The following is a 22,689-nucleotide window of genomic DNA, read 5'->3' as shown; positions in this document are numbered from 1 at the left end:
TTCATATAGAAAACATATGGATAAATTATATATTGTCGGTAAACATCAAGGATATTTAATTAAGATATAAGAGCAGCGGTTTCTATGAGATTTCTATGCCTAACAATGATAAAAATCTGTTCAGTTGGATTACCTAATGGATAAATAGGCAACACGCAAGATTATCAGGAATTATCCGGGAGCCTAATTTTGGGGCAGGGAAGAATTGAAATAAGAGGTAAAAATTTAGGAAACTATGGGGGAAATTCAAAGAGAGGAAAATTGAATTAATTGAAACTACAAAACTGGTTAACGGAGACTTGTCTGGAGTCATAAGTTGTCTGTAGTCTTATTTTCACAGTTTCTCACGTTGATTGTGATTTACCTGATTTTTTTCTTTATTTTTATTTTTACCTGGCTACATTTTTAGGGCAGAATTATATTCCAAAGAATAAACTTTAGGGCAGAATATAATACTAAAGAATATAATGCTAAAAGAATATAATACCTTTATATAAATACTAAAGAATTGTTCGATTTTTTTTCGCAAAAAAAAGAGTATTTGAACATTACCAGAAGCCTATAGTAAAAGGCCATTAGGCTTAATAAAAGGCCGTATCCAGGATTTTGTTCAGGAAGAGGGGGTTCAAACCCCCTAACCCCAGCCCCTGGATACGGCCTTGGCTACATGTATTATTTTTTCCCACAGGCACTTAATATGGAAGGGGTGATCATAGAAACTTTTGCATAGAAATCGAAAGTTCCAGTGCCATATTTAAGAGCCGAAGGTGATCAGAGGGCAACCAGCCCCCCTCCCACACCTCTTTTCCAAAAAACATCAAATTAAAATTTTGAGATAGACATTTTGTTCAAAATGGTCCAAAGATCAAAACAGTATACCAGCAGGATGAAAATATCCCTGATAGCCTCCCCCATGGGCAAGGGCTGTAACTTATGCAAGCTGCCCATTGCTAACATACAAGGTTTTTGATTAGGAAAAGAGGGCATGTTTGATCACAAGTCTCCAAAAAGGCATAGGTTATTAAGACGAAATTTCAAGAAAATTTTAAGAGGAACACAATCAAAAGACACTATATGCTTGTTGGTTGTTGAATGGAGATACCAGCAATTTTTGATGAACAGCTTAAGCTATTCAGTAGAAACTTTCAAAGCATTTTGTAGGGATGTTGAAAAGGATTTGAGGGCACCCCCCCTTCTTCTTGCCTTTTCAGGTGCCCCTCTTTTGAAAATGCCATTTTGTTCAAACTGGTCCAAAGGTCTAATAGATATGCCTGGATGGATGTCATGCAACCCAGCCCCAGGACAAGGATTGCAAATTATGCAACTTGGCCATTGTTTCTGAGGTCTAATCAAACAGTATCAAAACTGATAAGATTAAGATTAAATGTAAACCAGTTTGAGTATGAACTTGTGTAAAGTTCTGCTGTCACCACTCTGTAAACCTCTATTTAAGTTCTTTCTATATGCCCTTTTATATTGGCAGATGTGATGGTTTACGTAAATTCCAAAGATAGACGATAAACGTTGGTACATGGTCTTTATTAAATAACGTGAGAATATACATAGAGAAATTAAGGTAGCACAAGAACAACTAACTACGACGAAGGCGAGAGATGGACTCCCTTTAGAAATGAGCGGAGAATGTAACTTTCCTGGAACGGAAGTTCCAGGCCTGGGAACGACCACTTTCCCACGACTAGCTTTAGTCCCAAGAGCTCCCCCCTGGATCGCTATCGTTGACACATAAATCCCCAACTAACTACGAAATGAGATACCCGGAAAAGCTTCTCGAATTGATGTTAAATACTTTACAGATTCTCCCCCCTGTTTTAAGTTAAATTTCTCAAATTTGGCTTCTCATTAAACCCCCAAACTTTAATTGAATTCAAAACATTCCCTTCCCAAATCATTCACTTCTCGCCTACTAACATTCTACAGCATGAACTAGTAAACAATTACATAATACAAACACTACACAATACTTGCATAAGTAAAAACTTACATAGTATAAACGAACCACACTAACAACAGTAGTCGGAAACTGGAAATCCATACTAGGCATTGTGTAACATCCTATTTCAAAATATTCATTCAAAAGAAAGTGTTTCTCAAGAAGGCGCTTTGAATAGAAAAAAGTTCAATACCTCGTAACATTTCGATGTCTTTTTATCATTCTTTTGTAGTATTTGCGGCTCAATAACACAAGCAATTTTTGTAGCGGGCGAAATAGCTCTTCAATATGTTGCCAGTATTTAGCGTAAGATGTCCTAAATACTTATAACGGTCACTCAAATGTCACTTGGAGGTTTTTCACTAGTGATATATGCTCCACTAGTCTTAACCGCTTGCCACCACTCTGTAAAGTTCTGCTGTCACCTCTCTGTAAACCTCTATTTAATTCTTTATTTTTGCCCTTTTATATTGGCAGATGTGATGGTTTACGTAAATTCCAAAGATAGACGATAAACGTTGGTACATGGTCTTTATTAAATAACGTGAGAATACACATAGAGAAATTAAGGTAGCACAAGAACAACTAACTACGACGAAGGCGAGAGATGGACTCCCTTTAGAAATGAGCGGAGAATGTAACTTTCCTGGAACGGAAGTTCCAGGCCTGGGAACGACCACTTTCCCACGACTAGCTTTAGTCCCAAGAGCTCCCCCCTGGATCGGTATCGTTGACACATAAATCCCCAACTAACTACGAAATGAGATACCCGGAAAAGCTTCTCGAATTGATGTTAAATACTTTACACTTGCATGTGGTATATTAATCTAACTTTATGTGTTAGGAAAGTATATTAGACATAGATTAGATTAAAATTGTCTTGGTCGGCTTCTAGGTGCAATTAAGTAAAGTGTGTTTTTACGTCCCATTGGATTTTGTTCCAAAACTGCTCCCAGATGAGCAAAAAGAAAACCAAAAACAGATTACCATTGATTTGTTAGAGGGTTCTGAATCCAATGATTTTTTAAATCCGTTATAACTGGTGACAAGACTTGGGCATATAGCTACAATCCAGAAACAATGGTACAATCTTCGAAGTGGAAGACACCTGATTCACCACAACCCGAAAAAGCTCCTCACGTTTGGAGTCAAGTGAAGATTATGTTGACTGTTCTTTTTGACTACCAAGGTGTTGTTCATCATGAGGATGCTCCAAAAGGACAGGCCATAACAAAGGAGTACAGCATTGATATTTTTTGACGTTTACGAAACGCTGTATAAAAAAAAACCTAGTTTAAAAAGTCTGGTAGTTGGAAATTGCATCAGCATAATGCACCAACCCATTCAGCCTATGTAGTGCAGCAGTTTTTGGCCTAACATGATATCCCACTTTTTCCTCAACCCTCTATTCACCAGACCTAGCTCCATCTATTTTTTTTGTTCCCAAAGATAAAAATGACACTTAGGAGTAAACGTTTTCAAGATGTAGATAAAATAAAACAAAATGCAACAGAGCACCTACAAGGAGTTTCCAAAAATAACTTCCAGAGGTATTTTCAAAAATAGCAGGAATGTTGGAGAACATGTATAGACTCAAAAGCAACATATTTTTAAGGAAACTGAATATAAATAACTTTATCTAATAAATTTGTATTTTTTTAAACAGTCTTGTTATTTTTTGATTAGACCTCGTACAAGCAGGATTTTTCATTACGAAAATCCTTTCAAATACTGGCCTCCCACCAAATATATCCATTTACTCAGGACCAAGCATCTAGAGACTGAGGCCTGTATGCAAGTATATGCTAGATGCAGCATGTTTGTTCCAATAAGAACAGGAGTTAGGCAAGGTTTATCAGTTACTTCTGAGGTAATCAACTGTTTTATAGACCATGTTATGGCTTAAATGACCCAGAAGCTGAGCTTTTGACTAAAGTACCATATAGGGACACAGCTGTCACTGACTGTGACCTTTCTGACGATATAGCTCTTGTTGACAAGTCAGAATCAGCTACTCATGGCTCTGAAAATTCTTCAGGAAGAAGCTGCCAGGACTGGACTATCCATTAACTGGAAGAAGACAAAAATCATGGTAGTGCAGCCAAAGTCTGACGTCAACAAATCAAATTACCTGGTTGCCAGGAACCAAATCAAAGTTGTTGACCATTTCATTTAACTTGGCTCTATAATATCATCAGACAGCTGCATCAACCATGAAGAACCTTGAAAGATAACTATGAAAGACCAAGCAAATCACCAACATGAAGAACCTTGGAGCCTCTGTCTATTCAATCATGCTTTATGGAGCTGAGACTTGGCATACAACTGTACAGCACTGTCTTGACACTCTTCAATCTAAGTGGATTCAGTGAATTGAATGCACAGACTTAGTCAGCAATAACTACCTGCAAAATATAACTTCCCAGTTACCCAGCAGACACTTTGCTGGTTTGGACAACTTTTATGGCTGCCTGCCAACACTCCAGCTTGAATTCTTTGCTTTCCAGCTTGGGAAGGTCCAAGTGGAATGACATTCTCAGGAATCCTAGACAAGACTGGAATTTGATGTCTGAGGCCATTGCTACTGACTGCCTCACAGGGAAAAGGCTGACGATAATCTCAATGCCGCCCTGACATGAAGATTAAGTAAGGAAGTAAGTGCATATCCCCCTTGAGGTATAAAATATCTTTTAACAAAGTAAATATACCCCCCCTGTTTCAGATAGGCTTTTGTTTGATACATTTTGTTCCAGTTTTTGGGTTTATGCATTTACTTTAGGGGAGGCAGAGGAAGGCATGGTTCCTTCTAATTGCCTTTGTTTATAAAATAGGATATTAATATAGGGTAAAGGCACCAATGATTCAACACTACGATTTTGGAACCACTGTCAAAGTTTTCCTTCAAAACAGGATAACTCAGCTTAGTGGTGACTGGAAACACCATCTCTTGAAGCCTTCGTTATATTTTGACAATTCAAAACGTGGACACTATATCCAATACACCAAGATATGAAAAGAATATTAAATTCAATCAGTTTCCTATTTTCAACAGAAAATGAGCTCCCAACAATTTTTTAGCTATGTAATGTTCAAACTCCCATTACTTTGTTACTTTTTTGCAAAAAAAGTTGGGATCAGCATCAATGCATCAAGATACATCTGATCTTCTCTAAAATGTAGCCACATTGGTTTTTTCTTGATACAACTAAACTAAAATGGCAGCTAATATTATATTGACAAAACTATATTCCAAGTGTTGAAAATTCTTGCCTGATGTAGTGGAATACCAGACTGACTAATAATGTTCCTTCAGTCAAATTAAAATGTAGATATTGGCTTCTATTATGATATTAATTTCTTTTGAGAATATCTTGTAATAGTATTTTTAAAATTTTTGACAGACAGCAACAGGCCCTGTCAAAATATAGGTGACTCTGTTGAAACTTCACTGAACATGTAAAACAGATTAGAAACGATTGGTGTCAAAATTCAAGGATCCTATGACAAAACATAGTTGTCGAATTTGCAGATTCTTTCTCAACAGAGTTTTTGATGATTTATACTTCTAATAATATTTAATATGAAAAAAAAACACAAAAAGTTGTTTTTTTTATTTTAGTTTTACTGATTTTATGCTAGATGCTAGATTTTTCCATCATCTGAGGAACTGCTGCTTGGCCTCATACTATGTTCATATTTTTAAGCATTTGACTTGGTTGATCACAACACCCTAATTCATGTATCACTGAATAAATTTGAAGTACATCCTCTCTTAGTAAACTTTGTATATGTTTTCTTTCAAACAGATCCCAAGATTTAAAATACAAAATATTCTCTCTGAACCCCTCATAATTAGCATGGAATTCCTATCCCACCCAAAATTCTAATAAAAAAAGTTAAACTTCTCATAATATTAAGTAGGACATGCAGATTTCAAGAATTCTGCTCTTTACAAACTAATTTTTTTTATATAAAGGATTAAACTGGTAGATTAACTTTGAAATGGCCAAATGCTGATAACACTTTAACTGTGAACAACAAAGAAATCTCTGCTGGACCATTAAAGTTGTGAGTTTTTTTGGCTCTTCTTCTTTATCCCCTCCTTCTGTGTTATTTTTCTTGTTTTAGTTTCTTTTAAATTTTATGTGTTACTCTGTAACTGATATTCTTTGATTTCTATATTGATTTGTGTTGTATTTTTATGTGTTTTTCTTCATGATACTCCATGTATTGTACCTCTGTCTAGTGTGGGTTAGAAATAAATAATAATAATAAAGCTGAGACAATGTTGGCTGTTCCAGGTAGTATTTATAAAGGGACCTATATCACACTATTATATCACACAATATATTATAAAGACCTAGGTCACATGATTACACTCCATATGATTATCCAATTTTGTCCCTATACTTGAGGCATTTTTTTTTTGCTTCCACTATGTGAATAGTATTGTATACATTTATACATTTAAAACAGTTGAAGAGAAATGAAGAAATAAAGTACAAAGAATAGGCATGTCAAATCCACCAGGATCCTCCCACAAGTATTATCCAATCATTTCAACATGTGTCAAATAGGGTTCTGACTTGCATAAAAAACAGGTAACTTTTTGGTTCTGTTGAATTTGTAGGTAAAAACACTCCAATTTAAAAAAATTGGAGTTTTGTACTCTTTTCTGATAAAAACTTCAAACTTCTAATCAAACAGTTAGATTTGTAGATATATTTTCTACATAGTGAAACCCTTTTCAAACCAAAAATCTTTTAACTAAGCCATCTGGAGTAAAAAAAAAGTGTTTTTTTTTTTACAAAAACTGTTGAATTGTCAGTACAAGGGTGCAGTCTCATCAAATTAGTTTTGGTAAAAATCTTGTCTAGCTACTTTTTGCTATCTTGAAAAGAGGTTAGGTCAGGAAAATGAAACTTTCAGAGATGGGTCTATAGACTAAAGTATGCCCTGGGAAGATAATTTTTAAGCACCTACTTTCACTCCTTCTCTATCTTGAGGGCACTGACTTTTTAAAATCTTTGTATTATGAAAGGGAAACCTAGCAATTCAGATCCCCTTCTTAAATAAAGTACAAGAAAGCTCAGCTTCACAACTTTACTCAATCAAAATTTATAAGGTTTCAAAGATCTGCAAGTACAGTTCCTATATTTTGAAAAAAAACCATTGATATGGCTTAAAATTCTACTCAAATAACAGGAATTGCATGTACAGAAATAAAACCCAAGAAAAGGAAACTGATAACTGAAAATAAAGGTAAAATGTTGTTTTGTCAAAATTTCAATAGGTCAAGCAGGCAAATTTCTAAGACTTAGAAATCAGAAGAGGGTTAACATGGAGGCTTGCCAATACCTTCCCAGAGTCTGTTTTTGGCCTTGGATTCATTACTGAAAGTTTCATTTTCCTAGCCAAACCCCTTTCCAAGATAGAAAAAAGTAGCTAAACTAGAACTTTACCTCAGCTTTTACACCTACAATTATTCCAGGGTTCGGACAGGTTGGTTTGTATCAAATTATAGGCTCTGTCCTATTTTTATAGGATTTCCTGGGCCAAAATATAGGCCTAATATAGGATTTGGAAGTCTTCGGGATCAGATCTGTGGTACATGGCGTGGGATGCCTGGTCACAGAAATTCGTCATTTTCCAAGTTTTTGCATTGATCTATTTTTTTTTTTTTTCAAATATAAACTGTACAAATAGTAAAAAACAGTAAAAAATCAGATACTAATACTGTGCCAATGATTTACTGATACAGATAAAATATTTGGAATCACTCTTGCTGCTTCTTGGGCATCAATTTCGATATGAGGTCAGTTTTCAGACTGCTCCATTCTCACAGATTCCACCATCTGCTCTCTTTCACTTGTTCTGGACTTCACAGATTCTTTGAGCAAACAGCTAGGGCAATGTCTATTGAACTCTTAGACTAAGCAGCCTTCTTCATTCTATCGGTCGCTTCCTGAAGTAGAGTATCTGCTACAGTTCTCTTTTCTTGCTCTTATGCTCTTAAGTTTTTTCCTTTTGCTTCCCAGGTCTTCTATTTCTTTATTTTTGTTGTGGACCTCCTGCAACTTCCGCTTGCTGTCCTCTTTGAAAGCTGCTTTCTCCTTCTCGGATAGCCCTTCTTTTTTCTTTTCATCCAGATATTGTTGTTACCGAGACCATGCAGAACGTGCAAGATTCAACAGCTCTTTTGTAATAACAAACCGTTCTGGTTTTCCTCCATAAAGCCTCAACGTGTCATATACCATGAGTCTCGCATCCAGAACGCGTTCAGACATCAAGGCCTGGTCTTCACCAAGAATCCTACCAGAACCCGAGAACCCACGCTCAACATCTGCGCTGCCATGCGACAACGTCAGCACCGCTTTGATAAGCTTGGTAAGTTCCTCACGGGGTCCAGTTTCCGTACGCAAAAGCAGCCACTCAGCCTGGGCGACGTCTGAGCTTACTCCAATCGCAATCTCGCGTGCCACAACCGCTATGTCTGCAATGCTTTTTGAATCCTTCATGTTGATCGGACTCAAAGAGCGTAAAGGCTCTAGAAAACCATCCTTTTCCAGAGGACATTTGTTCAAAATATGGCAAATACCTGCATTAAATTTTTTTTGCACTTTGACATAGAAAATGGCCTTGTTCAGTGTTGCTTTCTCACCGAAAGCTCGTTCCACATCTTCTGAAGCTATGGGTGAGAAATTTTCAGTCTCGGTCAGGAAATCTGGAGTACAGACCCGTCTGCAAAGCGTCACAACTAGTCTTTTGATCCCTGAGTGCAGAACATGAATGAGAGGCTTTTATTTCTGGAACAGTTGGGTGAAACTCATGAACAGTTCTGCTGAGGCTAGAACAAACTCGAGTTGGGCCTTCATCATCGCATTTTCGATATAAGCCACAATCTTCACAAATTTGGGAGCGGACAGAAGATTCTTCAGTTTTTTCTCTCTCAGCACAATGTTCAGGAAGTACTCTAAGATTGCTGGCCCCTGCTGCATGTTGTATGCCAGCGGCTTGGGACATGCTTCATGAAAGCATTCTCTGGCACTCCCACTTTCTTTTGACACTTTCAATAGTCTTCACAACATGCAGGCCAGCTGACAAAAAATGAATGCACAAGAATAACAAAGTTGGAACTTTCTTCTCTGAACACCTGAAGACCTTTTAAGAAAGTGTTATGAATTATATGGATGTTGCAAGTACCTATGTTCAACATTCCCTTTCTTGTCACTTTCTTTTTTTTGGCATTGAACTTGTTTCAAACGCTTTTGTTGACGTTTGGTCCGTCACTTCCAAGCGTGATCAGTTTTTGAAGTTGTAGCTGTCTCTGATCAATGGCTGATATAACCTTCCTATACGGGTTATCACTTGTGACATGGCCCAGATAAAATGTGCATATATCTCTGCTCTCGATTTTGTTTCCGTATGAGCACCAAAATCGAAAACGTATCTATAATTCTTTCATACCAGGGTCGTTATTGTCTCGTCATATTCTAGTACAAAATATGACTGAATGTCCTTCACAAGCATTTGCTTAAAGTAAGGATGCAGCATATCAGTGTTCAGATACGTGAGTTTCTTTGCACATAGGGACATTCCGTCGAAGATCTTACCAGGGAACATTGCATGGAAGGTTGCGACAATATGGTCTGAAGAGTTAGCAGACATAGAACTCTGTACCATCTGAAGTGCCCATATTAACTCAGCTTTATAAGCGGCATCACGCTCACAAAACATGCTTCCACCAACTAATGGTTTATCCTTGGTTGTTTCATCAACTCAAGATTGTCTGGTCAGGTGAAGCTGTAGTGGATGTAGTTGAGCAGTAACTGCTGCTTTGTGTTCTGCAGATCACACATGTTGGTTTAGCTGAGCAGCCCCAGCTGTGCAACCAGGACTTTTCAAGCAGAGTTTGCAAAAGAACAAGTCCTGGTTGTTCTGGCATCAGCCTTTTATAGCGTTCAGCCAGGAAACGCATAAGTCACAAGAGCTCAGAGTCTCATTAAGCAGTTACTGCTAGCCAATATACTGATATTTGCTCATTTTGGACAGGCCCAACATGACAAAAAACAAAACATAGGCTACTAAGTCAACACAACAGCATAGCCCAGGCAGAAGCAGCTTACTAATCCCAACACAAAGCATTAGTTAAGCTCAAACAGCTCAACAGTTGTAATTAATTATTAATCCACACTGAAAGACAGCACAGTCTACAAGCAGAGTCAAAAGCAAAGAAAAGCACATCTTGGCTTACTTAACGAGGAGTGAAAATTGCAAATCATGAGCAATGTTCTTAGTGCTCTTCTGCCAACAATATAGGAACAATAGGATTTTTGCCAAAATATAGGCATTTTATAGGAGTGCATTAAAATATAGGAATTTATTGGAATTTATAGGCGAGTCCAAACCCTGTTATTCATGTAGCTTGAACAAATTGATAAGTAGTCTATATACAAGGATTTGTAACTAACATATGGACAAGGTGAACACACTACTCAATTTATTTTTATGCTGTTTTGAAATATAATAATCAATTTACTCTCAGGTCCACCCTCCCCCCCTAATGGTCTTATTAAGGTACATTTTTGGCAGTTAATAATTTTGACTTACAAATAAAGTGAACATACCACTTGATGCCTTTTTTTATGCTCTACATGAATATAATAATTGCTTCTATTGGAAATTCAAATTTACCTACCCCCCATCCCCCTAATGTGTCAATATATACTCTGGATTGGAATATACCATGGATTTTCAATAACAAAGTTTCAAACCACAAAATTCAGCACTATTTTTGTTGATGGCATTCAAAAAACATGAAATGATAGGAAAATGTTTTATATTTGAGTTGCCTAATAAATGAGGTTTGAATTGTTATAAATAAGTATTTTTGGAATATGTTACTCTTGAACAACTTATTTATAAACTACTTATAGCCAATGTCTTTAACCACTTTTCAATAACTTAACTAGGCTAGTGTTGATACCTTCTTTGGTGTGGTTAAAATTCAGGATATATATTTACACATTAGGGGGGTGGGGTTGGTATATTTGAATTTCTAATAGAAGTAATTATTAGGCTACATTTGTAAAGAGCATAAAAAAGGCAGCAAGTGGTATGTTCACTCTATTCCTAAGTCAATAATATGAACTGCCAAAAAATTATGCTTATTATAGCCTAAGGAATAAAAACTGAAGAAGCAAAATAATAATACATTTCTTACTTTTTAATATGCAGGATAATTCTATTTATCAGACTATCATGTTCCCTTCTATTGGTCTATTCACTTTTGAAAATCATTTCAAATTGTCTATTGTCTAATGGCTTTCAATTTTCTAGTGAATATTCACTTTTTAAAATCATTTCAAATAGCATTTTGGTAGGCTGTAAATGAGTGTGTAAATTATATACTAAACAACAATCAGAAATACATTCTAAACTGAAAAGATGACCAGTTTAATATGAGAGTTAGCCTATAATGTGCAAATTGATTTAGGTAATGGAAAAATAAGCAGTAAAATTCTACTTTATCTACTTTTAGCTGTATTGGAAAGGGGTTAGGTTAGGAAAATGAAACTTTCAGGGATGGGTCTACAGCTTAAAGTATGTCTGGGAAGGTATTCTGAAGTACCTAGCTCCACTCTTTCTCCCTCTAGAGGGTCCTGAAATTTGCTTACATGACAGGTATATATACCTATTGAAATTTTGACAATACAATATTTTACCTTAATTTTCAGTTATCAGTTTCTTTTTCTCTGGCTTTTGTTCTGAAAATACAATTTCTGTTATTTGAGTAGAATTTTAACCCATATCTTTTTTTTAATTTAGGAAATTTAGGCCTATTTAGATATTGTTAAAACTTTATAAATTGGGATTGAGCAAAGTTGTGAAGCTGAAAATAATTTTGTTGTACTTCATTTAAGCAGAAGATCTAGGCTATTTTGCTGCAAGGTTTCACTTTTAACACACAGATTGTTAAAGGTCATCAAAGGTCCAGACCCTCTAGAAGGAGAAGGAGTGGAGGAAGGAGCTACAAAATACCTTCCCAGGACATATTTTAGCCTACACACCCATTCCTAAATGTTTCACTTTCCTAACATAACCCCTTTCCAAGATATCTAAAAGTAGCTAAAGTAGAATTTTACCAAATAAGTTGTTAGAGCTAGGCTATATATAGAACCAGCAGGGAGGGGGAGGTGCATTTACAAAGTGAATTGATCACTACATTTGAAAAAAGCATAAAAAAGAATTCCATAGGCTAGTGTATTCAACATGTCCTTGTGTCAATTATGGAATCTTGTAAGTATTTATAAATAAGTAATCTAAAGTTTTCACTGACTAGGCTATTTTTAGGCCTAACAAGTTCTGACAGATAGAGTTGGATAAAACATAGCCTTGACCAGTCTACTAATAAGACAGAGGCCTACTGTAAAATACCTTAGAACAAGATGAACTGTAATAATAAAAGCAATCCGGAATCTTTTTACAATGCATAGCGTCACCATATAGCCAGCAAATTTAAATTTATGCTTCGATTCGAACTTATTAGTTCAGTGTTGTCGCTGACGGTGTATGGTTGCATAGAACTGAGACATTTTAATTTGCACGAAAATTGTTTTTTTTTTCATAATGTTTTATAAGAAAAATCTATTCAAGTCTTTTGAACTCATTTTAAATCATTTATAACTTTTTTGATGAGTATGGTAAAAGGCTTTTAAAATTTGGTATCGAGCCGGTCTTCAGGAAAAACTTATGCTAGGGCATTACCTAGCAAGGTAACTTGAATTTTTGAAAGAAAATAATGCTATGCAGGTTTTCAAGAATTTGCAAATGTTTTACAGTTATTAAATGAGTGTTTACAGAAACATATTTCAATTTAGTCAAATATTATGTTTTGGGATTTAAAAGGAATGAATAGACAGTATATTTTATTTATTGTTTTCTTTTTGTTTTTCCTTCATATTGTTTGATTGCTTTATCTGGCTGAATGAATAACGCATAATTAATATTTGAAAACATTACAATTGAGACACTTTGTTAACAATTATAGGAACAGAATATACAGGGCGTTAAAGCCAATTAATACAGAAACAACTTAAAGTATTTTACTATTCTTGTAACTACTAATCATGTTTCTGCTTTCCTTTTCTAAAAACGTTTAAAACCCTGCGGGTTTCTTGTAGAAAACGGGTAGGTGCCTGTCAGGATTCAATAAACATTTCAGAACGATTGTTCTTGAATTTGTTCTTGATTGTTATTGAAACAAAGGATGACCAGTAAGTAACATTTAATCAGGAATTCAGATTTGTAGATTCTCAGTGATTTCTGCAATTGTTTATTTGTGGAAGATGTAATGGGAATTCAATACATCTTCAAAAAAGTCGATATAAGTGAACACCCTGAGACTATCAATTACTTGCAGCACTAAGTCGCTATTGGACAATACGGTTTCAAAAGCTCATTTTCCCTCCTTACGCTAAAGTTCTCCTCCTTATCTTCCTCATTATCCTCCTTAACGCCTCGCTCTCTACGCAAAAGTTTTTTTTATTGTTTAAAAAAGTGGAGTTGTGACCAAGAGTCAAACTTTAGCGTAAAGAACAAGGCGTTGCAGAGGGGACAACCCCTTTTATTAAAGTAATAATTTCCGCTTGTTTTGGTTTTAAGTTCTCTTTATTTTCAGTTAAAAAAAAACTTATTTTTTTATTTGATGTACGAACGTTTTGCAACTAAAGCAGGTTCAAATTTGGCCAACCGTACATAAAAATTAAAACAAAATTTGTATATTATTTTGGCAGATTTATCCCGTAGGCTATATGAGGGGTTGCCCCCTCCTCAGTACCTTGCTCTTTACGTTAAAGCTGTTAGCACTTTAAAAAAGCTTCCTATTCTAATTAAACTGCCCTCGAGTTTTAGTAGCCGCTCTTAAAAAATGGAACAAACAGTCAAACTTTAGCCTAGAGAGCAAGGTATTGAGGAGGGGGCAACCCTTCATATATGGAATAATTTCTGTTCATTTTGAGTTTAAATGTTGCTCTTATTTTAATTAAAAAAAAACTTGTTTTTATTTAATTTCTGATAGTTTTACAAATAATATCGGTAAATCTGGCTCAACCTCCATGAAATATACCCCCCCCCCCCTCACGTAAAATTTCTCCATGGGAATTTCATCTGATATAAAGTACACCACCCATCCCCCGTCATATTCTCGCCAGACAGTTCCTTCCTCGCTGAAAATGCCCGCCCCCATAAAATTACTTGCGGACGATTCAACATGAAAAATTCTCACTGGCATTCTTTCATTTGAATAAGACTTTAATCTCTAATCGAATTCTCTATCACTCCAGAAATGCCCCCTTCCGTGGAAATTATTTCCCAGGAATCAAAACAAGCGGAAAATAGCACCCGGGCAATTCCCCCAGAACATCTCCAAATGAAAAATTTGGCAAAGAGGACAACTAAAAAAAAAATTCGTATAGCAATTCTGTCAAATCCCCTCAGTGTAATACTTCCCCTGAAAATTTCACCCATGAAAATTTTACTCCCCAAGGCAGATTCTCCCTATAGAAATCTACCCCAAGCACAATCCTCCCTCGAAAAATGTCTGTATACTTCCCTGTATACTGTAACAAATGCTATATGGAAACGAAGGCGGAAATTTCATAGCTTATCGGCCTCTCCCCACGAACTTTGGGGGGTCATTTTACATCAAAAGACATAGTTATTTGATCTTTCAACAATACTGAAAAAATTTTGATAAAAATTTTAAAAATTTTGATCAGATACCTTTGGAGAAAAATGGGTGCGGGAGGGGGGCTAGTTGCCTTCCAATCTTTTTGGTCACTTAAGAAGGGCACTAGAACTTTTAATTTGCGTTTGAATGCACCCTCTCCTGATCTTCTAGGACCATTATTTCAATACGATCACCCCTGGAAAAAAACAAGACAAAAACAAATAAACACACATCCGTAATCTGTCTTCTGGCAAAAAATAGCAAAAGTCCACAATTTTGATTATAGGAGCTTGAAACTTCCTTAGTAGGATTTTCTGGTACGCTGAATATGATGGTGTGATTTTCATTAAATTTTGCACAATTCCTTAAATTTTAGAGGGGTCTCCCTCTGTTTAAAAAATCAGGCAATTTTTCTCAGACTAGTAACTTTAGACGGGTAACACTAAATTTGAATAATCTTATATATTTGGAATCAGACTAATACGCTGATTGTTTTGATGTATCTACTGATATTAAAACTCTGTTTTTTTAGAGTTTCGGTTACTATTGAGCCGAACTTTAACACGAACTGTTTCATAGTGTTTATTTTTGGTTTTTAAAATAGTAACGGAATGTGGCAATAAACCTAATTGATGATGACAAATATTATATACGCTTTGAAGCATCTGAAAATTTGAAAGAAATCCAATATTATTTTTTCAATTACGTCAGCCAATATTCTCCAATGTTGTTTGCTGTGTTCTTACGGATGAAGTGGACAAACATAATCCAAACAAATGGGGATAGAGTAAGACGTTTTGAAGTTCTTGATTACACACCAAACCAACTATTAACCCAATCTTGTACTTTAGTCTTTGCAATACTACTTTGGCATAACAGGAAAAATCTGTGTGATTTTTTTGATAATCTATAAAATAATAAGACTTTCACCAACTCCTTTTATCTGATAAATAAAAAACAAAAAAACTACAGAGTATATAAACCTACAAAACTGAGGACTACAGGAATCTGGTAATACGGACGTTTCTCAGTTATCAGTTTGAGCCAGAAAATTTAGTCAAATTATCATGACAGAACTGAACCTAGAGCATCTTATAGTCTAATAATAGGCAGCGAAATAGCGCAGCCTAAGTAAAGAACGATGTCGGCATAAGGTATTTTTTTTTGTTGGTCGTAGACCAGGGAACTTCTTATCGAAGGAGTTGTTGTATAAACTTCACAAGGGCCCATTCGATTGAAAATTGGAATGGCTTGTGGCCTTTTTAATACTCGAAAGTGATTGGAAGCCAACTAACACCTCTTCAACACCCACCACTTCCCCAAACACATCTAGTCAAATTTTTAGATAACCTTTTTGTTCAACGTAGTTGAAAGATCTAGAAGTTGTGTCTTTGAGGAGGATACTCCCCCACAGTCCTCAGGTCAAGGGTTGTAATTTATACCCTGGTGGCATATAAGGTTTTTATTGAAAGCGTTGTCGTAGAAACATCAAAAAGGACTCATTCGACTGAATATTCAAAGGGCTAGCGCTTCATTTAAAAGTTAGAAATAATTGAAGTAACTAACCCCCCTCTCACGCCCACATTTCCCCAAAGTACATCTAATAAAAATTTTGAGATAGCCACGTTGTTCAACGTGGCTTTCGAATAGCAAACGTGGCTATAAATTAGGTAATTGAGGATGACAAACCCCCCACAGCCCCCCCCTCAGGGCGAGGGTTGTAAGTTATGCCCTGGGGGAACATAAGATATTTATAGACAGCGTTGTCGTAAAAATTTCAAAAAGGGATCATTCCATTCGAACGTGAAATGGCTAGTGCCCTTTTTCATAGTTGAAAGAGATTGGAGGGCAATTAATCCCCTTCTCACGCCTACCATTTCCCCAAACATATGCAATCAAATTTTTGAGATATCCATTTTGTTCAACGCAGTTGGAAGTTTTGGATATTAGGTCTTTGAGGATTATAACCTCCTCAGAGCCCTCAGGGCAAGAGCTGTAAGTTATGCCGTGGGGGCATATAATGTTTTTATAGAAAATGTTGTCACAGAAACTTCAAAAAGGGCTAATTTGATTGGAAGTTGAAAAAGCTAGTGCCCTTTTACATAGTCGAAAATGATTGGAGGGCAGCTAACCCCCCTCTCACGCCCACCATTTTCTAAACACATCCAATCATAATTTTGAGACGACGATGAAAGTTCTGGAAGTTATGTATTTGAGGATGACAAACCCCTCACACCCCTCAGGGTAAGAGTTGTAAATTATGCCTTGGGCGGTGTTGTTGAAACTTAAAAAAGGGCTCATTCGACTGGAAATTGAGAGAGCTAATGCTGTTTTTAGTAGTCAAAAGTGATTGAAGGACAAAAAACCCCCCTCTCACGCCCACCATTTCTGCAAACACATCCAATCAAAATTTGAGATATCCCTTTTGTTCAACGTAGTTTAAAGTTTTGGAAAATAGGTCTTTAAGGATACCCCCCCCCACAACTCACAGGGCAAGGGTTGTAAGTTATGTCCTGGGGGCAAATAAGGTTTTTATAGAAAGTGTTGTCGTAGAAACTTCAAAAAGAGCTCATTCAATTGGAAATTGAAAGGGCTAGTGCCCTTTTTAATAGTCGAAAGTGATTGGAGGGCAACTAACCCCCTCTCACGCCCACCATTTTCTTGAACAAATTCAATCAAAATTTTGAGATAGCCATTTTGTTCAACGCAGTTCAAAGGCCAAGAAATTATGTCTTTGAGGATGACAAACCCCACACACTCCCCAGGGCAAAGGTTGTAAGTTATGCCCTGGGGACGTATGAGCTTTATATGGAAAGCGTTGTCGTAGAAACTTCAAAAAGGGCTTATTCAATTGTGAATTGAGAGGGCTAGTACCCTTATTAATAGTCAAAAGCCATTGGAGGGCGAAAGCCTCCCCCCCACGCCCATCATTTCCCTAAACACTTCCGATCAACATTTTGATATAGCCATTTTGTTGAGCGTAGTTGAAGGGTCCGGAAATTATGTTGTTGAGTATGACCCCCCCCCCCCACAGCCCTCATGGCTAAGGTTGTAAGTTATGCCCTGGAGGCATATAAGGTTTTTATAGATTGCGCTGTCGTAGAAACTTCAAAAAGGGCTCATTCAATTGGGAATTGAGAGGGTTATTATCCTTTTTATTAGTCGAAAGTGATCGGTGGGAGAATCACCCCCGCCCCATGCCCATAATTTCCCCAAACACTTCTGATCATCAAATTGATATGGCTATTTTGTTCAAAGTAGTTGAAAGACCTGGAAAATTATGTCTTGGAGGATGACAACCCTCCCCCCATAGCCCTCAGGACAAGGGTCCTAATTTATACCCTTCGGGTATATCAAGTTTTTATAGAAAGTTTTGTCGTAGAAGCTTCAAAAAGGGCTCATTCGATTGGAAATTGAGAGGACTAGTGCCTTTTTATTAGACGAAATCAGAAAGGTCTGGAAATTATGTTTTCGAGGATATAAAATCCCCTCACCCCTCAGGGCAAGGGTTGTAAGTTATGCCCTTGTGACATATAAGTTCTTATAGAAAGCGTGGTCATATAAACTTCTGAGGAGGCTCATTGAATTGGTAATCAAACGCTCTAGTGATCTTCTTAAGAGTCAAAGTGATCGGAGGGTAGCTAACCACCTCCCCCCCCCCAAAAAAAAAAACACGTCGTATTGTCTCGAAATGCATCTAATAGAAATTTTGAGATAGCCATTCTATTCAAGATAGTCTAAACATCATATAACAAGGCTTTTAGGGATGAAAGAAACCCCATAGATTGGAGGAAACGATTGTAAATTATGCCCAGTGGGTATTTAAGGTATTTATGGAAGGGATGGTTGTTTAATTTTAGAAGAGGCTCAGTCTTTCTCCCTGAAAAAGACTATGTCAATATAAAACGAACAGAAATTAATTTAATTTTTTTTTTCCACAAAATAAGTTTTCCAAAAAAAGTAAAGACCTCCATTAAACCAAAAAATGAACAAAAATAAAATCAAATAATCTACCTAGTGTACAACCGCCACGAATCAGTATCAATAAATAAATGAACCCCAAAACAAACAGATAATTAAAATAAATAACAGAGTCAAACTCAAAACGAGCAGAAATTAATATGAGTAGGGTTATACGCTCCATGCTTTCTAAAAGCCAGAATATAATTTGTAGTTTACTGGAAAAAGTTCTTTTAAATGTTTTTACTTTTTTAAATTTAAGAAATCAAAAATTAATTAAGATTTTAAGGAATAAATATTAGCATATGTATATTAAACTGACAATGTATATTCTTTTCGGTAAATTCATTTGATTTTTTTTTTAGTAAAGTTTATATTCTGGCTTTTAGAAAGCATGGGGCTTAAAACCCTACTACCCCCCCCCAGGGAGAGTTTCTACTGATGATATGACTCCCATGGATAATTTATCACGTGAAAAATCTCCCCCGCGTAAAAATCCCCCGGAGAATTCCAACTCCGCTGAAAATTACCCCAAAGCATCTCCACATTTGAAATGGGGTCATCAAGGAGAAAATAAGACAAATAGAATGAATTTGTATAATAGTTCTGGTAAGTTCCCCCCGTGCAAAATTTCCCTTGAGAAGTTCACAAACAAAAAAAAACAAATAAAAACACATCTGTGGTCTTTCTTCAGGCAAAAAAATACAGAATTCTACATTGTCGAAGATGGGAGCTTGTAACCTCTACAGAAGAGTTCTCTGATACGTAGAATCTGATGGTGTGGTTTTCTTTAATTTTTTTTTATTTTTAAGGGGTGTTTCCCCCTTCTTCGAAAATCCGACGAATTTTCTCAGGCTCGTAGCCTTTGATGGGCATCAGTAAACTTAACCAATATTATATATTTAGAATCAACATAATAAGCCAATTCCTTTGATATGTCTGTTGATATCAACATTCTGTTTTTTAGAGTATATTTAGAGTTCCGTTTTTTAAACGTCAACACAGCCACGTGGATTAGCTCTTATTCACCTCAATATTTTCGGCACTAGCGCTTTTTATGTAAGTTTGTAGGTTTTAGGTATCCAAAGCCAAACACCAAAAGCCTTAAGCCCAGTTTCACATGCCGTTTTAGTGAGAAACCGAAAAAAGTAAGCCAAATGAAAGCACAATAAAAAAATTTTGATCAAAAACTACTTTGCATTGGTTTATTTGCTTTCCTTTTTTGTCTTAAATATGAAATGAAAACAAGGCTGTAAAATCTCAGTGAAACCATTAAAGGCTATGTAGTGTAAAACTATAAGCACTGAAAGCTACTTCACGACACATCAAAATATGAACTAAGGAGGTGTGAAGTGAATACCATTGATAAAATTGCCGAGAATCTGGAAGATGCAGCTAGACAGCATAATAGTGAAATAGTGTCTGGCATGTTAATACATTGAGAGGCAATAGTCAATCCGGATTTGTCCCAGTGAAAGATAAGAACGAGGCAAAAACTAGTGATAAGGAAAGACTTAACAGAGATGGGAGGAATATTTTGAGAATGGGCTAAACCGAGATAGAGCTGGAGCAAAAGATATAGAGGAAAATGAAAAAGTTTGTGATCGCTTGGATGTGAACAGGGCTTCCACTTTTCGATTTCAATTTCCCTATTTTCATACCAATTTTCCCTAAAATTCCTCGTGTTTAGGTCTAATTTCTCCCTATTTTTCTCCCTAGAAAAAAAAGGATATTTTGCACTAGATTTCCAACGAATTTACACAAAACAGTGCAGCATCAAATTGCTATTTTATACTTCAGATAATGATAATATATAAAATCTTTTACACTTCAAATAGGTGTCATCTCCAGCACTTCATCGCACGTAGCGTTTGCCTTGGTCTTGAAGCCAGCGACAGCTTTCGGTATGCTGACAGTTGATGAAGTTTTATCTTCGTTTTTCAACCAGTAATTGACTCGAATAAGTGAGACTAGGATGAAATTGTCGAGACTATTTCAGATGTCTGTTTTGATCAACTTCAGGAGGATGAACAAACGTTCAGCTGGAACGTTGCTAAAAGGTAATGAGAAGATCAGCCATATGCACTTCCGCAGTTCCGGGTACCTGATTTCGCCACTACGAGTCTTCAGACCAAGTATCTTCTTCCAGTACTGCTCAACTGACAGGTCTTCAACTTGGGCATCTCCCAAATGAAGTTCAGTGACATTAGTCATTGCTTGTGACCTTCATTCTATGTCCGTTTTCTGGAGCGAACACTTTTCTGTTAGAATAGGAAATCTCACAAATAGTGGCCTTAGAGATTTTGGCTTCAAATTTATTGCATTCCTTGGTTCAACTAAAGCCAAAATGTCATAAATTTCGTCTTCAAACTTGAACTGGTCTTTGATCTGCTTGATTAGGACAATATAGTATTTTTGACACGACTGGTAAAAGAGATCAATGTTATCACTTGGCTCTTGAGCATCTTCGAGTTCTTGCATGGAATCGGTTGCAGCTATTCCCACATATGTCTGGTTTAAAGGCAAGTACTCACTTGAAAGGTAAGGATTCAGTTCGGTAAACGAACCAACACTGCGAATATAGTCCAGTTTCATGAAGTTAGACGCAACATCATTCACAAGTTTGCTGACACTTGCCTTTAGGGAGTGGAGAAGTGGAAGCTTGGATTGAAAAACTGTATTGAATTTGTTGGAGAGGCCAAGAGAGTAGTCCATGAATTCAAGGTATGGCTTAGTCAACTTGCTTTGTAATGTCGACAAGATAAGGTCATTTGTTGCAGTTGGGTCGTCAAACGTGGTTTCCTCGAAATACTGAATAAGAGCAACCTGTTGCTCAATAAGCCTCTTTACGCAGGCCTGAAGGGATAACCAACGGGTCTGTCCCAGAGCAAGAATTTGGTGTGCTTCGCATCAAAAAAATTCCTGAAATTCGGCATACTTATCTCGCCTGGAAGCGCTTCTGGAAAAGTGGGCAGGATTCTTTCAATCTGCTGGTGACCTCTTTTTCCCATGGTCATGTGCAAATCCACAGGGGACCATCCAAATAGAGCAGCAGCTGCCTTTGTAAAAAAACCGCTCATCATGGAACATATTTACTGGTGACCCCACTCCGGTCCAGCTCAGGCCAATGCAAGACCCCACTCAAGGTTACCTACATATGACAATATAGATAATTTTTTCTTTATATCTGAGCAATAGAAAATTTTCATTTACTCTTATATAGAATGCAGTATAAAGTCAAACAGAAGACAGTATCTTGCTTTCTTCTATTATGTAGAATGATAAAAAAGTCATACAGATGACTTTATGCCTCATTCTTTTACAGAGCAACATAAATAAAGTCATACAAATGACTTTTTATACCTCATGCTATTATAGAGCCAGCAAAAATAAAGCCACACAAATGACTTTTTATATATCTCACTATTATAGAGAAAACATGAATAAAGTCATACAGATGATTTTTTATACATCACACTATTATAGAGCAAACATGAATAAAGTAATGCAGATGATATTTCATAACTTGTACTATTATATAGCAAACATGAACAAGTCCTACAGACAACTTGGTATTTTTATGTTAAATGCACTCTTTTATATACGTCAAATTGGAGATACAACAGAAAATCCATTTTGCATGGGTTAATTCAAGACACTGTTATGCAGTAATTAATGCTTAGTGTGGTTTCCAATGTGTTGTCAATATTTAAACTGTTGATTTGGGGGGTTTAGGGGGAGAAAAGGGTACTGAGGTTAGGTTACATATTTAATATATGTTATGCTTTGCAAAGGACTTTTCATGCCTTGTTTGTTTGTAATTATACGTTTCAATTTCTAGAGAAATGATGGAGAATGATATAAAGTCTTCTGAATGACTCTTTAAACATCAAATTATTGTTGAGAAATACAAATAAGTTATACAAAAGACAATTTGGTTATCTTATTTAATATATGATCCACTAAAATTTCATACAGAAGAAATTATATTATCCCACTAATACATAAAGAAAACAACAAAAAGTCATTTGTAAGACTTTATTTCTGT

At 36.2% G+C, this 22,689-nt stretch overlaps 1 protein-coding gene across 1 annotated transcript in view; it reads right to left on the bottom strand.

Moving 5' to 3' along the window:
- The window catches only part of LOC148948968 (zinc finger CCCH domain-containing protein 11A-like), a 51,716-nt gene extending 39,211 nt beyond the window's left edge, over positions 1 to 12,505 (bottom strand). Inside the window, exon 1 of the mRNA XM_089094149.1 lies at positions 12,389 to 12,505. Coding sequence (XP_088950275.1) covers positions 12,389 to 12,445 — 57 coding nt within the window. The 5' untranslated portion in view covers positions 12,446 to 12,505. The remainder of the gene's footprint in view (positions 1 to 12,388) is intronic.
- Between the last annotated feature and the right edge of the window lie 10,184 nt (positions 12,506 to 22,689).

Source organism: Artemia sp. Qi Xiang Cuo, chromosome 9 (assembly GCF_049724085.1).
Source record: "Artemia sp. Qi Xiang Cuo chromosome 9, ASM4972408v1, whole genome shotgun sequence".
NCBI lineage: Eukaryota > Metazoa > Arthropoda > Branchiopoda > Anostraca > Artemiidae > Artemia > Artemia sp. Qi Xiang Cuo.
The sequence above is the reverse complement of the archived record's forward strand: the minus strand, read 5'-3'. Positions and strand labels throughout refer to the sequence as shown.